A 15419-nucleotide genomic window follows, 5' to 3' on the forward strand; every position below is an offset into this window, starting at 1 on the left:
GGACGTGTATGAAGCCCGTACATTGATAACCGATCGTGTTGAGAGGATGAAAGAGATTAGAGAAGGAGTAGATGCTGAGTTTGAAACGTGGTATGAAGATTGCAAACGAATCGCTAATGAGCTTCAAAGAGAAGAGAAGGTCCCGAGAACATGTGGTAGGCAAACACAGAGAACAAATATCGGTAGCTCCACTCCGCAACAATATTACAAAGGCACGGTAGCTGTTCCATTTCTGGATCATTTATCAACTGAGCTCAATGACAGGTTTAACAAAGCTGACAGTGTTGCATATGCTTATGGCTGTCTTGTTCCAAAGCAAATGGTCAGATTCTGAAATACAAAAGTTTTCTTCTGAATTTTTCTTCTGGGAATGATCAATCGGATTTACAATCTTCATCTTCACAAGATCTACTAGGGCATTTGTTGGAATGGAAGAGGGCTTGTGGGGAAACTCGATGAAAAGGGCATCACAGCAGACAATCTCCTAGATACATACAGAATTGCATACGGAGACATTTTTCCAGATATCAAAACACTTCTTCACATTGGTTGCACCTTTCTTGTCACCTCTTGTGAGGCCGAGCGCTTATTTTCTAGGCTTCTGGGCTTCGTCGCATTAAAAGCTATATGCTAAGTACAATGAATGAGGACAGATTGTCGTCACTAGCCCTCATGCACTTACATCATGCGAGAACTATCAATGCCAGTGAAATCTGCCAAAAATTTCCTTGAAATAAGGTTGTATCTTTTACAATGCATCAATATGTTAGTAGGCTCTGTCGGACCCCCCCCCCCCCCCCCCCCCCCGGGAAAAATGTCTGGATCCGCGCCTGCAAAACACCCTGCAACATAAATACACATAGAACAGAACACTGCACGTATTGATTTTTAATTTATCAGACCTTTAAACATATACAGTATACATGTATATACCTTTGTCTTGACACCCCAATCTTATTTTGCTTATTGCCACACAGCTTATAGGTTTCTGCTTGATTGACTGCTCAGATTTTATTCAGATTTTGGAATTGTTCAGAAAGTTACATCACATAATCTTAGTTCAATTCTGTTTAAATTTGAGTAGAGATTGACTTGTATTTCCACAAAGATGGCGTTTGATCATAAAATCGCATGTTTCCGACATTGTGGTATAACGGAGAGGCCCTTTCACGACCACTTCTGTCTAATTCTACCAGCAAACGTCCTTGATTGGAAAACCCACATTTTTAACAAACGACAGTCACATTAATATGGTACAAATAAGGGTGTATACTTTATATAAACCGTAATATTTCGGTCATTTACAAAAAGCAATTTCCCTGTGTTCATACAGAGATTATTGTTAGCGTATTTTCACTTAATACCATATTAATAAAAACAAAATACCGTCCGGAACTTACCGTCATACACGTCCATAATCTCTTTAGCTTCTAGGAACTGTGTTCCTCATTAGGAATGAGAGTACCAATGCACCGGATGTTGACATCAGAGAAGTGTTAATGTTCCTCAATATAGGAATGAGAGTACCAATGCACCGGATTTTGACATCAGAGAAGTGTTAATGTTCCTCAATATAGGAATGAAAGTACCAATGCACCGGATGTTGACATCAGAGAAGTGTTAATACAAGATTGAGCCGTGCAGAAAAAGGTATGGCTAATGTGATTGGCTGAATTAATTGCTGAAATAATGATTATTTCAAAGAAAATTTATCACTGTTTAAAATAAATGATAGATTGAAGAAGTACTGCAAAAAGTAAAGAAATAAGAGGGGTTGAAATAGGGGTGGGTGTCAATTTTGGGACTTGGATTTATTTTCTGCGGATTTGTAAACAAGCTCAATTTTGACCTATAAACGCCATGGGACCCTATGTATTTCTATTGATTTTGTGTTAGTGCTTGGAATGAACTTTCAAATGTGACCAAGGATATGTCTGTAAGTATAATAGCAAACTAGCCAGGTGGGTTTAAGTTAACATTGAGCCCTATGGGAAATGAATTGGTACTCTTTTCCCAATATAGGAATGAGAGTACCAAACCCCCGGCTGTTTACATCAACGTTGTAATAAGGAATGAATGGGTAGGCGTTACGCGATTGGCTGAATTCAGGTATGTGACAATTCTCATTTTGTAGTAAAAATATTAGTTTTCAAAATAAATGATGGAATGGGGGAATATTTTAAAGAATATAGCAACACTAGGAAAAATTGTAGGGTGGGGGTTGATTTTTTATGTAGAGTGACATTTACTGCCGATCGCTGTAAGTTGTAAACAACTGCAAATTTGACCTATAAACGCCACGGGACCTTATATTTTTTTGTCATTTCCTGAAAGGTCTTGAATTGAAGTTTCAAATGGTACCAAAGATTTGACTGAAACTATTATAGTTAAGTACTGAGAGGTCATAACGTTTGAACGGAGTTCTATGGGAAAAATAATTGGTAGGCTTTTCCCTAAAGGGCCTTCTCGGACTTTTTCAGCAATTGCGACACCTCGGGCATTTCCGACAAGCGGAACCCCCCCCCCCCCCCCCCCGAGAAGTTGCGATTCGCCACAATATGTTTTTCTGTATTTGAAGGTATGTGGCTCTTCGGGAAAATTCAAATTGAAGGTTCAAAATCAGTGCAGGAATCTATGGGAATAATCTTTAAAAAAATATTTTGTTCAACAACTGAAATACACGTATTACAGTTTCTATTTTAACAGAGATTGATATCACTATAAAAACGCCAAGAACAGCAGTGACTGGTATTATATACGCGTATGAAGCCTTTTTTTTTCATGTTAGCTCACTTAACAGATACAAATATGTATAAACTTTAAATATCAATGTTTTACAAACGATAACACTTTTGATAAGCCAAGTAAAATCAACTTACACACTTTTCGCTGCAGTTTTTTATCTTGGAACTTGATTGCTGAAATATTCCGCAACATTGAATAGAAGGCTTTCCAATGCCAGGCTTTCTCTATTCAAGAAAACAAAAACATTGTGGGATTGGGTTTACATATGAGTAGCAGAATTTTTATCAAATGTAAATTATCTGACATTATCATTATTTGATAAACATTTAAATACATTCTTACAATAATTCACTTCTATGGTTAAACAGTACTAGTCCTTAGAAAAATAACAATAATATTATAAGCTTTCTGTAAAACACCATCAAATTTACACGTAACATTTTACTTTCTCTTGATTAATAATTTTCCTTGTTATATTAAACATATTACTATTTAAAATCTATTATCTAAAGTGCAACTGTTCATTAGATATATATCATGTCGCTTCTAAATTGTTTGCAGTTAGAAAATATATTCTTTGAAATTCTCGTTTTTAATTAATTGAAACATTAGAATTCTAAATCATGTATTATAGTGATAAGTGCATATCATTTATACTGAGATTTTTACTGTGATTTAGATTAAACTCCAATATACTAAGCCTATTAGACCGATATGACACTGTTAAACTAGACACTAGTAGTAAGTATCAACAAAAACGTCGGAAATTCTCTCTCTCTCGCACACGCGGAATTCTCTCTCCTCTCTCTCTCTCTCTCCATCCCTCTCTCTCCCTTCCTCTCTCTCTCTCTCTCTCTCTCTCTCTCTCTCTCTCTCTCTCTCTCTCTCTCTGGTTATTACATTCCTAAATCCTATATATATCCAAATAAGGTCAAATTGTTTCAAAACTCAATATGAAGCAATGTGTTGTTTTCTTATCCCCTCTCTTGTTTTTACCTCTTATATGGCCCATATCTAGATCCTGATCAAACATATTGCCCCTAAACACAGTCTAACCAAACACACAGTTGTATTCCTTCTCTGGTCTAAACATATACCATCCCTACAGTCCATAGATATTATAATGCTTCTGCACAGAATAACACACACAGTCTCTCTCTCCACTCTCTCTCTCTCTCTCTCTCTCTGTGTCTCAGTCTCTCTCTCTCTCTCTCTCTCTGTGTCTCAGTCTCTCTCTCTCTCTCTCTCTGTTTTATTGACCTTAACAATCGTAACCTTGACCCTTGAGCAAGACACCTCAAATAGCCCCACATCCCTTGCTACTAACCCCCCCCCCCCCCCCCCCCGATATATCTGTTAACTGTTAATTGCTCTCATCTCCCGTTAAATTACCATTGTTTAAACGAACGGTAGCACAAAGTCAAAACGTCTGTTTACTTTAAGCAAATGATTAATAATTAACAGTAGATAGCTCGGATAAATTTCTCCCCCTGGTTTATGCGATATGTATCGAGTTTCTGATCGATTTTAGTGTCTATATAACAATGTTGTTGGAGTAGGCATTGATCCCAGACTGCGGGAGGATCCAGACCGTGCCGGAGGTTTACCGATACTTTGTACAACCTTTCACGGATAAAGAAAACACGTTTTTTTTCGAAAACCTTTTTTCGATGTAAAAAAAATGCTGGATTATTTTGTAACTAAATTAAAATCTTAAAAAGTTGTGCTCCTCTGAGAGTCCTGGGACATGTGTGAGGTTTTAAAGACGAGGACCAGATATACATAAACAACGAAATCTTGTAAAAACAGAAATACAGGTTAGTGATCTTTCAAATATGTAAAGGGTGGTGAAAATCTCTTTTTCTGTCCTAATTCTTACAAAAATAAATTTCAAATCGCTGTCGCATGGGGATGAATATATATGTTTTAATATATAGGATCTAAAACTTTTACGTAAACTATAGATTTAACAATAAACCTTATTTAGTCGACCCATTTTATCTAATTAGTTGTTATTAATTACATGCATTTTTTGGATAAATCTAGCTGGTCATGGTAACATTTTGACAGAGATTTCCAAGACTACATTTCTCTAGTAAACTCAAATTAATAATTTCAAGTTGCCGAAGATGCTGACATCCCTTGATTCGAAGCAATGCAGTGCACGAACGAAAAAAAAATTAAGGCTGATAGCATCAAACACGATAATAAAGTTGAACAACATGGAAAACTTCCCCAAGTCTTGCGTGTCAGTCTAGAGACTTAGATAATAATGACAGCTTCTCTGTTACATTCAAACACAGAGAATGCAATTCGTCTTTGAACACAAAAGAACTTTCTTTGTTAACTATGCACGTTGATCCGCAAATTTTCATTGATCTTATTTTTTTGAAGCCCTTGAGAACGGGTTTCCCTGCTACGGATGGTGTATAGTCTTTATGAAAATTTCATTCTTATGGTCCAGACTAGAATGCCCAAAACATCATGGGCCATAATCCAACTCGGCCCTTGCTGTTAATGGCGCCCGGGGGACCAGAGTTACTGCAACACCTATTGATTAGTGAGAACTTGGTGTAGGTTTCATGCCATTCAAGCGAGAGTCCATGTCATTGATTTTAACCAAGCGTTCAAATTGGATGTTGTTCCGATGAGTATATTAATGAATTAATCCACTGTTTCCATCAATTAGGGATCATTTAAAGATTAATGGATATAAACCAACAGCGTGCCAAATGGCACTGTATGCTGAGGTTGATCTATTCAAGTAACACCGGCTCCCGATGGCCATACGTCGACTTCTTTGCATTAAAACAGTAAAAAATACCAACATCATCCTATATAAGTCTTTATTTCAGATCATGGCAAAACTATTCCGAGTCGTAAAACTCCAGGACAGGTTCAATACAGAGGTATTTACATTCCAACTTCCGGCCAAGCTTATGAAGGACAGCGCCCAGACCTCCTTCTCAAAAGATTTCAACTACGGCTATCAGAAATGGACGGCAAGCTTTGTGAAGAGCGAGAAGCACCTGGGTGCCTTTCTCAGGCTCCGAACAGCCAGTCCTCACGTGGTGTGCAATGTGGACTATGCTTTTACTATGGTTAACACTGAACATTTTACCAAGAATGAAACTTTTATAGAGAAAGGGTCAGAGTTTACGAAGGAAAACGACACCCGGGGCCGGCAGACGTTTATATCGCTGGAGGACTTGGTCTCCCGGACGTTTATACAACAAACCGGAGAGTTCCTAGTGGAGCTAGAACTCCGACACATGACGACCGCCATGGAGTGCTTTGTCCGGATTCCCAAGGATTACCAAGCTAGGTACGCCAGTAACATTAAGCTGGAAACTCCATATTTCAGTTTCGGGTTATTCGACTGGAGTATATCATTATATCCTAACACTCCCACTCAAGATTCGGAGGGTAACGTGGCTGTTCAGCTCCACAGACACACAAACTTCGACCATTTGTGCCGCGTACAGTACGACATTAAGATTGGGGAAAACCAGGCATTCGAATCAGGCACCATCGAACAGTGGCTTGACGGAGGCGGAAATGGTGAACCCTATATCATAGGGTCTACGATACACGTTCTCTCCAGGGGGCGCTCCACGGTTCGTGTTCGCGTGAACATGTACTCTGTAGTCTCCATTGGTGAGGCGGTACTTCCGGTATTGAACAAGAACAGGAACCGCGTTCACCTCTACGATAAAGACAAACAGGCTTGGATGCTCGAATCGGACATTTCCGGAAAATATCTGGCATTCAAACTTTATTATACAGACGTGTCTCATGTTCCCAGGAAGTGTACCCGACTGGTCAGCTTTGACCTGGCAGTGTTGTCGATCGACCTGGAACGCCCAACAATTAAAGCAAGCAATGGCCCTTTCAGCCGCTACTATGTACAAGAAGACTTAGACGAAGGATTCAAAATGCACACTAATATTCCGGTGAGAGAGGTATGTTGGTGAGAGAGAGAGAGAGAGAGAGAGAGAGAGAGAGAGAGAGAGAGAGAGAGAGAGAGAGAAATTAGTATTTCAATGATCTGTGAGTAGGACGTTAACATTCCATGTTGATTTCAAATGATGATCAACAATAGGATGAATTCTTTTAAAGTCCAAAAAGAGAAACGTGTGAAATGGCCATGTTTAGCAACGATGGTTTTAGACTTGCTTGTATTTGTTATTACATGTGTGCTACCGTTATAACATTATTTCTCCTACAAATTCCATTTCTTCTATATTAAGGCCGTTACTCGTCTCTCAGTATCGAAATTTTTTAATTTCGTAATTACGAGATAAAAATATTTTTTATTTGGTCCTATTCGCCTTCCGTACCATAAGTTGACTTTGCAAACGGAGATACAAGTGTAAGTTGGTTAATTTTTTGCCAAGTGTATAGATAAGATAACTTTGTATTCCAATTTAGGGCCCAGAGGGCATATAAGATTACAAGATTACAAGTAAGAAGGAATTCCTAAATGAACAATAATTAAAAAAAAAGAAATACAAATGAGTGCAGATGCAGCAGTCGGGGAAACATGTGTACCTACTGGTACATGTAATTGACATGTGGTACTATATAACAATTTACACACGTAAGTGAACATTTTCAATATAATTATATAACTTGTATGAATAAAGTTTAAAAAATTGTATTTATGCAAACTCATGGCAGTGTGCCTTTTATTAACCTTTGGTAAAATATTCACTAAATGTTTTAAGTATTTTGTTCTCACTTGTCATAGTCAATTAAATATATCTGTGTTTGTTACTATTAAATATTACACAACTAGCCGAGAAAGACATCTCCTCCATCTGACAGACACATGCGCACACATATTACTAGAGCCCCCCCCCCCCCCTTCCAAGAAAAATTCCAATAGAAAGAATAAGCAATAAAAGTGTTTTGCAACTTTGATAGCTTCATTATTTATTTATTTGGGGTTTCCTGCACAAGACAGCAGTTTACTGAAGATTTTCAAAAGTTATTGTTATAATAGGCAATAATGGTGTATTGCAGAATTCTTATTTTAACGAATTGCATCATATTTTGTCAGGGGATTTCATGCACATGACAGCAGGTTATTGTAACAATGTACAGACGGCTTACATTGGGAACAATAACAGCTCACGTTACTTCTGGGAATTGTTGTGTAGAAAAATGGTTAAAAACGATTCTCGTGCTGATAATGGCCGTGTCAGGACAAACATCATCTGAGTGAGCATGTATAATATATCTTTTCAATTGTATGTGCCTTCAAATAAATTCCCAGTTTTTACAACTTTTAACAGTTCCTCTGGGAAAAGTATCAAACCAAATTGGCACGAAAACAATGAATTGCTGCTCATTCTTTATTAGAAGCTTGTATCGACATCTGCACTCAGTAACAATAGAACTCTTCGCCAAGAAAAAGGAATCATTGATCTTTGCCTAGAACTCTTCTTCATATTTTAAACCTTCTTGAACTGTGTTTGCTTTCTTAGAATATTAAAAATTGATTTTTCTGCAAAAATGATTTCACCTTTTGGCTGATGTTAGTCCTCTCAGAGTCAATCAGACCTCTGTATGGCACACACTGCAGGACTTCTTACACAAACATTCTGTAGTTTTTTTCTCAGCCTGAAAAAAATGGTCGGAATTTCTCTGATGTGTTTCCGTATATTATTTCATCCAAATTCTATGCTTCAAAATTGCAACCCCCTTCAAAATGAAAATATGGAGTTATCATTTTACACCTTCCACTAAAAAAAATCTTTTTGTTAATTCATCTTCCTAAATTTACTTTTGATTTTTTAAAAATATATTTCCTACGGGTAATTGAATAATTCTTATATCGTTGTATATCCACGGTTGATTACGTCCTATAAGTAATTTAGATAGATGTGAACATCCGTGGGTATCTCAGGATGAATAATTTTTTCGTAACTAACGTATGATGTAATTACAAATACTGTGATGGCGGGCCGCCAGCCCTCCAGACTATTAGTCAGAGGTTCACACAAATCAAAGTTCCTTGCGACAAGTTTTTCATCCTCTGGGAATCTTTGAGTAAGAATGTCATGTGAACCAATAACTCCTGGTAATTACTCTCGCATTAAGCGCCTAATTTTCTCTATGCTGTAGGATCAACAAAAATACCCTGGGGATTTCCCGTTTTTTGTTCTTATATCATTCAATTAGAGTGTCCATCAAGGGAAATAATCTGTGCTCAGAACTTATTCTATACATAATCCGTATATTATGTTCGGATATACTGGGTTACATTTCAGACAATCATCTAAAGTCTGTATTTGGTTGTTTAAGTTGGAGTCATTTGGGGAGTATTTCGAATCCCCTTCATTTATGGCATTTCTAATCACCATGCGTTTCGTTTGAGGTATCACTGTGCAATGTACGAAACATCAACAAATAAAACTATCCAACAGTCACCAGCGTTACATAAGTTATCTATACACACTTCAGAGATCATATTATACGGAAATTAAATAGTTTTTGATTTGATTAATCTTCACGATATCCTCTATAGAAGGTTTTTGTAAGGGAAAACACTGTTCAATATTTCTCATTTATGCTGTAGCCTTAATAATCCTAGAAATTGACAAACAGTATGTTAATAAATCGGCAACTTAATAAGCTTTTACAAACTATACTAGATTTGTTTTTTTTTTACAAAACCTTTTAAGTATAGACTCAATTGCTGCATTTCCAATTCCCTTCTTTTTTAAGGTATATCGAATCACGTGTGTAAACAAAAACCGAAACCGAATAATTAAGGGTTTACTACGAAAGACGAACAGGGCAACTTAAAAAAATATTTTTATCTCGTAATTACGAGAAAAGATCTCGTTACTACGAGTTAATTATCTCGTTATTACGAGAAAAGATATCGTAATTACGAGAAAAGATCTCGTTATTACGAGTTAATTATCTCGTTATTACGAGAAAAGATCTCGTTATTACGAGAAAAGATCTTGTTATTACGAGATAATTTTCTCGTAATTACGAGAAAAGATCTAGTTATTACGAGAAAAGATCTATATAAAATGTTTCGTTTCTGAAAAGAATTCCAAAAAAGCGTTGATTCAGTTTTGATTAATATTTAAATAACAACGAGAAGAGATCTTTTCTCGTAATAACGAGATCTTTTCTCGTAATTACGAGATAAAAATAATATTTATGTGGCCCTATTCGTCTTTCGTAGTTTACCCCACACGTGTTTTGATTTTATTCTTCGATAAATTATTCTTGTTAATGCAAAGCAATGATATTAATTATTATTTCTTAATTTTACATACAAAAAATTGAATTAACATGGAGTTGCCCCCCCCCCCCCCCACACACTTTTCTGTGACCGTGTAAAAATTAAATTGAAAATAACGAAATAAACAGTGAAATTTTGGATGAGTCTGCACCCCCCCCCCCCCTCAAAAACGATGCTACATGTACGTGCCTGGTGAAAGATCAATACTACAGCACGCCAAATTCACATTCATAGTTTCACAGTTGATGGACTGTGCATGAACTAAAATATAAAGAATTTCTTAACTTTTCTTTACAAAAGAAATTACCGGTATTTGTAAATAATGCTAGTGCTGTCAGATTTTTTTTTATTGCTAGATTAACTACAGTAAGTGATTTTTATACCCGGAAGTCACCCGCAATACACTGATGGGGTTCGAAGAACCCCTGTTAAAGTCGCTATACATTGTGATACAGATCTGTTTCTGAGTTATAATCTTCTTTCGGTTGATACCAAACAACTAAATACATGAAATGTAAACATGTCACTTACCTATTTTACGACCAAGTTGTAAAAAGTAACTCGGAACACCCCGGCTAAATGACTAAAATGTTTTACAAGGTAAAGAAACACTCAATATTGTTTATCGCCCAGATGAGTATACATGTACATATAATAAAATTGACTTCAATGAATGAGATAAACCATATTGATATCTGGTCCAGATGCTATTAAGGTAGTCCGTCCATAACTACGGCAAATTTAACAATTTTGATGGTTCTATCCTACATCAAATACGTATTTTAAAGTTATTATGAGGCTGACATAAACCAAACTCGGGGGTATGTAACTATGTCGTCAATTAAATGAACTTTGTCCACCCTTTAATTAAATTTCAAAAAATCATTTTCTGAAAATATGTATGGTGAATTATGAATTATTTTTGCATATTCGAAGAAAGGGACAGCTTTTGCAACTTTTATTCAAGAGAAATGTGAGAAAATTACTTGTACTAAAACAATATAATTAAAAATGCATTTTTCCCATAGACTTCAATGTTAACTTCAACATATAGTATATAATATAGTATTATACAATTATTTAATGCTTGGGCAGTCAATAGACCCGAATGTTTTTCCCGAGGCGCAAGGAAGAGCTCAGTATGATCTATTGCCCGAGGCCAACGGCAGATGGTTTTCGTGCCATTATGCAATATGCAATATACTAAGATTTTTTCCCTATCTTTTACATGCACCAAACCTATTAGAACATCTCAATTCGATATTAGATTACACAAAGAAGGGGGAGTCTTCAACCCATTAGATTTTAAATAGTCTTTTACCTTATATGAGGCTTTCAAACTGTTGATTATTTGATACTCCGTATTGATAACATTGAATTTGGTTTCACCAAGTACTAAGAACAGCGTCTATGTAAAAGAATATGCATTCCCTGAGAACTATCAAAAGGATGAAGTGTTAACATACTGTACGCGTTCTAAAATACGTTGCCGGTCAAATACATGTAGATCGCAGTCTATTGACCGGCGGTCCAATAGATCGCAGTCTATTGACTGGCGGCCTAATAGATCGAAGTCTATTGACCGGCGGCCTTATAGATCGCAGTCTATTTACCGGTAGTTCAAAATAGACGCAAATATTTAATTTGTAATAAAACAACAAAATCCCTTTGATTAGGTAATAAATAGTATTTGTGAATATTCATTTTTTTTTTAATTTCAAAGGTGAATCTTTGTTATTTAATAAATTCCCTAAAATCACACAATTTTGAGGATCAAACTTGCAATTTATTAGATATGAAATGTGATAGTTATGGATGGACTACCTTAAACTTAGACGAACTTAGTGATATCTGTGTCACTTTTCCCTTCTTAAGTGGGACTGATATCAAAAGTGACTTCCCTTAATTTAACGACCCTTTGGGACTCTCAGTTTACACAGCCCCGTCGAAAATGAGTGCTTGGTTAGTGTCAGTGTTTATTGAGGTCTCACAGCTAGAGAGGGTTCTTGATTCGGTGATTATAGCATGGAGGAGACACGTAAGAATTAAAACAAAGATGAATGGGAGCATCATATCCTGCAAAGTAGTTTGGAGTTGAATGAACTCGGTTGCGTATTTAGTCCAGTGTGGTGGCATTGCTGATGTGTATAAGCGTACCTCTGCATATATGCGTACAGAAATGTTTGAAACAATTTATTCTTACATTAGTTAGTATATATGTTATATATGTTAGTTGGTATATAAAATTTGAGATAATGAGAGTATAACTATAGAAATAAAATGAGAATGTTTTGAAGGCGCGTTTAACTGTTTGTGATCAAGTCAGAAATAGATCGCTCTTTGCTTTAGTGTACTTTGATTTGGCTAATATGAAATTAAAATCTCTATGTTTAGTCACATAGTTAAATGTAGGGGAAGAGAAAGATATATACCTTATCTATATATAAATGCACCTGTATTTATACATAGATAGGGTATATATATATCTCTCTCTTCCCCTACATTTAACGGCTTATTCATAGAAATTCAGAGGTCTGTGGTTTAGATAACTTCAATTAGAAGAAAAATACACGTTTTCCAAAAAAAAAAAAAATGAATTTCAGTGTTAATCTTGTGACGACATAGTTGCAAAAAGGGTCTATATGCCACATCGCTCACCTGAACAACAGCTCTTGTAATTTAAGAATATGAAACTCTTTTTAAAATGTTGTAAAACTATGTATTATTCGGTAGGGGTATATTAAAACTATATAGCCTACGTCATGTGCCTGTGATTGTGACTGTAATTTAGTTCTACCTTGTACATTCCATCTCATACACGTCCTTTTAAACGATTGTTAAATCTTTCAATTTAATTCAGCTTCAGAACCCCCGGTGCGAGTTTCTTTCTGCAGACGACCAGAAAGTGACGGTGCATATCCATTGGATAGACTCTCATCTCTTAACCACGCCCACCTACCACAGTCTTGATGACGTCAGCAGATTACATAAACACCAGATGATGTAAGAGTTGTGCTACTATTTATTATATTATAGAATATATCAAGGCTTCTGTTGACATCAAAGATGCTAAAATAAGATTTCTTAATAAACTCTTTCTTTGATGAAATCAAAACAGTGTCATACTAAAATATTTCACATCTGACTACATGAGGAAAAACACTAAGGGAGTGCTTGTATGAGCATATACTCCTCCTCTGACGTAACAGGAGGTGACGTCACAATGCTGGGAAACACGTTGTAAGGTGCCCTTGCACCCCCCCCCCTCCAGTTCCCACCAATATTTGTCTTGGTGACGGACTCCACGGATGAATGAGGTCCGTCCAGGAAACCGATAAAACACGATAAAAGAGATTTGATGAAGAACGCGGCAGTTAATCAAACAGCGGGATTCCGCTGTCAAACCCCAGCATAATGATCATATTGATTGGGAGAAGACGATCGGAAATGTGTAGCATTAATTGAAATACGAGGCCTTTTTCCCTCGCTTCCTGCGGTTCGGAGAACCGGGGTCGCTGCACCTCTCTCTGAGTTTTGCCCACGAAGTCTCACTCAATCATCAGCGAAAAGAGAGTATCTTTCTGTGGGACATATGAACACAAAAATGAAACAATAAAAGTGAACTTTACGATGTTCTCATGCAAGCAGTGTAATTGACAATGCGTTCTGCCATGTGGGATTTTGTATTCTCCTTCTTTACAGCATTCAAAGATTCTTGTTATTGATGATATATGAGTAACATAACAGGTTTTTTTCCCCTGATCTTTAAAGTTACTTTAAGTTATCATTTTTAATGTCGAGATTTTCTTTTAACTTGGTTTATTCAACGACCAAGTGTTAACACTCGTAATTCCGATCGAATTCTCCGAAACGCTAAAATTAAAAAAAAAGTTCAACATATGTTCGACACAACTTGGAATGAGTTGAGCGATAGTTGCTTAATTGAAAAACTTCCATTCCCTTACAATAATGTATACATGTTCATTTTCTGTTAGTGGTAAGCTTTCCATCCAGAAACTTTAATTATCACCTTGTATAACACAAACACCGGCCATTTTAACAACAGGACAATTTCGGTAATGGAATTAGTTCTTTGTTTGACTATTCCAATTGTCTGAAAGATTGCTATTGGCACAAAGGCGCGAATACAATTCCCTCTCTCCTCTCTCTTTTGAGAAGATAAATATTAATTAAAATGATAATTGGAGAAATTTCTACAGGCTTTGTCCAACAACTTTTAAATGGCTTCGAAAACGGAGGTTTGAGTGTTTAGGTTGAAACTGTTAAGGATGGTCGACTTTTCATTAAATGAAGAGTTTAGCATATACATGTACATGTACGTCGCTGATGATGTCGGTTTCACGCGAGAATTCGTTTTGTTGTACGTGGGTATTTTTTCTTTCAATATGTAACACTAGTTTAAATTGATTATTTTTCCTTTTTTGTTTTTGTTTTTATTTTGTGTGTGCAAATATCATATATATAAGAATGATAACTTTTGACAGAAAAGATGTTGTAGGCGTTTTTTGATCGGATAAATCCAAAAATTGTTTATTGTTGGTTGATGGGTCAAGAGGGCGTTTATTGGGGAAAAAAGAAGATATTTATGATGTTGTATGAGAAAAAAAAAATTAAATGCGTATTAGAAAAAAAAAAATCATAGATGATACGTAGTTTTTTATCGTTTCAGGCGCGAGATACTTGCCCTCCAGTCTGAGAACTACGCCCTGGAGAAACAGCTATACAGCTACCAGAAGTCGATAGCCCGGACCCACTCCCGGGGTCAGTCCGAGTCCGAGGACTACCCCCCGGACCGGAACCACTATCACCGCTGAAATTTCCGGAACACTACAACCAGTAGAAAATCTTTCCAATACTCAATAGTTCAGCACCAGATGGATTCCCCGGTGTCTGTGCAAGCATCGTCTGCACGGCGTGGAAGACAATCAAATGGAAACTGATAGAAAGACAATCCACTGAATTTAAATAATTTTAAGCCTTCTATTTCCTGCGCTACAACGCCAACACTTTTTGTGCCTAATTGATTTTGCTTGATAGTCTTTGATGATTTTTAATTTTTTTTTAATGAATAATAAGCATATTAATAGCAAAGACAATAAAGACAATTTGCACAAATTGCACTTTCATCATAACGAATTCGAAAGGAGGATATAATCCATATCAATAAACTGAACGATTCCTGTTGTCGATTGTTTATGCCAATTGCAATATGAGCTGTATTTGTTCAATTGCAAAATCGAAATTTTCCTTTAAAATGACGAATATAAAAATGGTATATAATCTCTATAGATACATGTATTTATTGCAAACTTGACATTACAGTCGTTTTGATGTATACATTTGTAAATCTATTGCTATATATTAGTATACCATTGTGCTACAATCT

The 15419-nt window shown here is 36.3% G+C and overlaps 2 protein-coding genes across 8 annotated transcripts in view; one reads left to right on the forward strand and one right to left on the reverse strand.

Moving 5' to 3' along the window:
- LOC128188056 (interferon alpha-inducible protein 27-like protein 2B) overlaps nt 1–1540 on the reverse strand; it is a 36098-nt gene extending 34558 nt beyond the window's left edge. Inside the window, exon 1 of one of the 2 annotated variants that reach the window (XM_052858844.1) lies at nt 1401–1531. In XM_052858844.1, coding sequence (XP_052714804.1) covers nt 1401–1416 — 16 coding nt within the window. In that variant the 5' untranslated portion in view covers nt 1417–1531. Of the gene's footprint in view, nt 1–1400 lie in introns of both variants that reach the window. The other variant, XM_052858847.1, reaches the window with a different exon arrangement.
- Nucleotides 1522–15217, forward strand: LOC128188051 (uncharacterized). Of its 6 annotated transcripts, XM_052858836.1 has the most exons (5): nt 1522–1650; nt 2023–2109; nt 5601–6707; nt 12873–13015; nt 14703–15217. In XM_052858836.1, the coding sequence occupies exons 3-5, from the start codon at nt 5604–5606 to the stop codon at nt 14845–14847; spliced, it is 1392 nt and encodes a 463-aa protein (XP_052714796.1). In that variant the 5' UTR covers nt 1522–1650; nt 2023–2109; nt 5601–5603; the 3' UTR covers nt 14848–15217. The 6 variants fall into 6 exon arrangements, with proteins under 6 accessions (XP_052714796.1, XP_052714797.1, XP_052714799.1 ...); XM_052858837.1 differs by lacking the exon at nt 2023–2109 and having other exon boundaries at nt 1531–1650; XM_052858838.1 differs by lacking the exons at nt 1522–1650; nt 2023–2109 and adding an exon at nt 1696–1936 and having other exon boundaries at nt 5601–6698.
- Nucleotides 15218–15419: the final 202 nt, after the last annotated feature.

Source organism: Crassostrea angulata, chromosome 6 (genome assembly GCF_025612915.1).
Source record: "Crassostrea angulata isolate pt1a10 chromosome 6, ASM2561291v2, whole genome shotgun sequence".
NCBI lineage: Eukaryota > Metazoa > Mollusca > Bivalvia > Ostreida > Ostreidae > Magallana > Magallana angulata.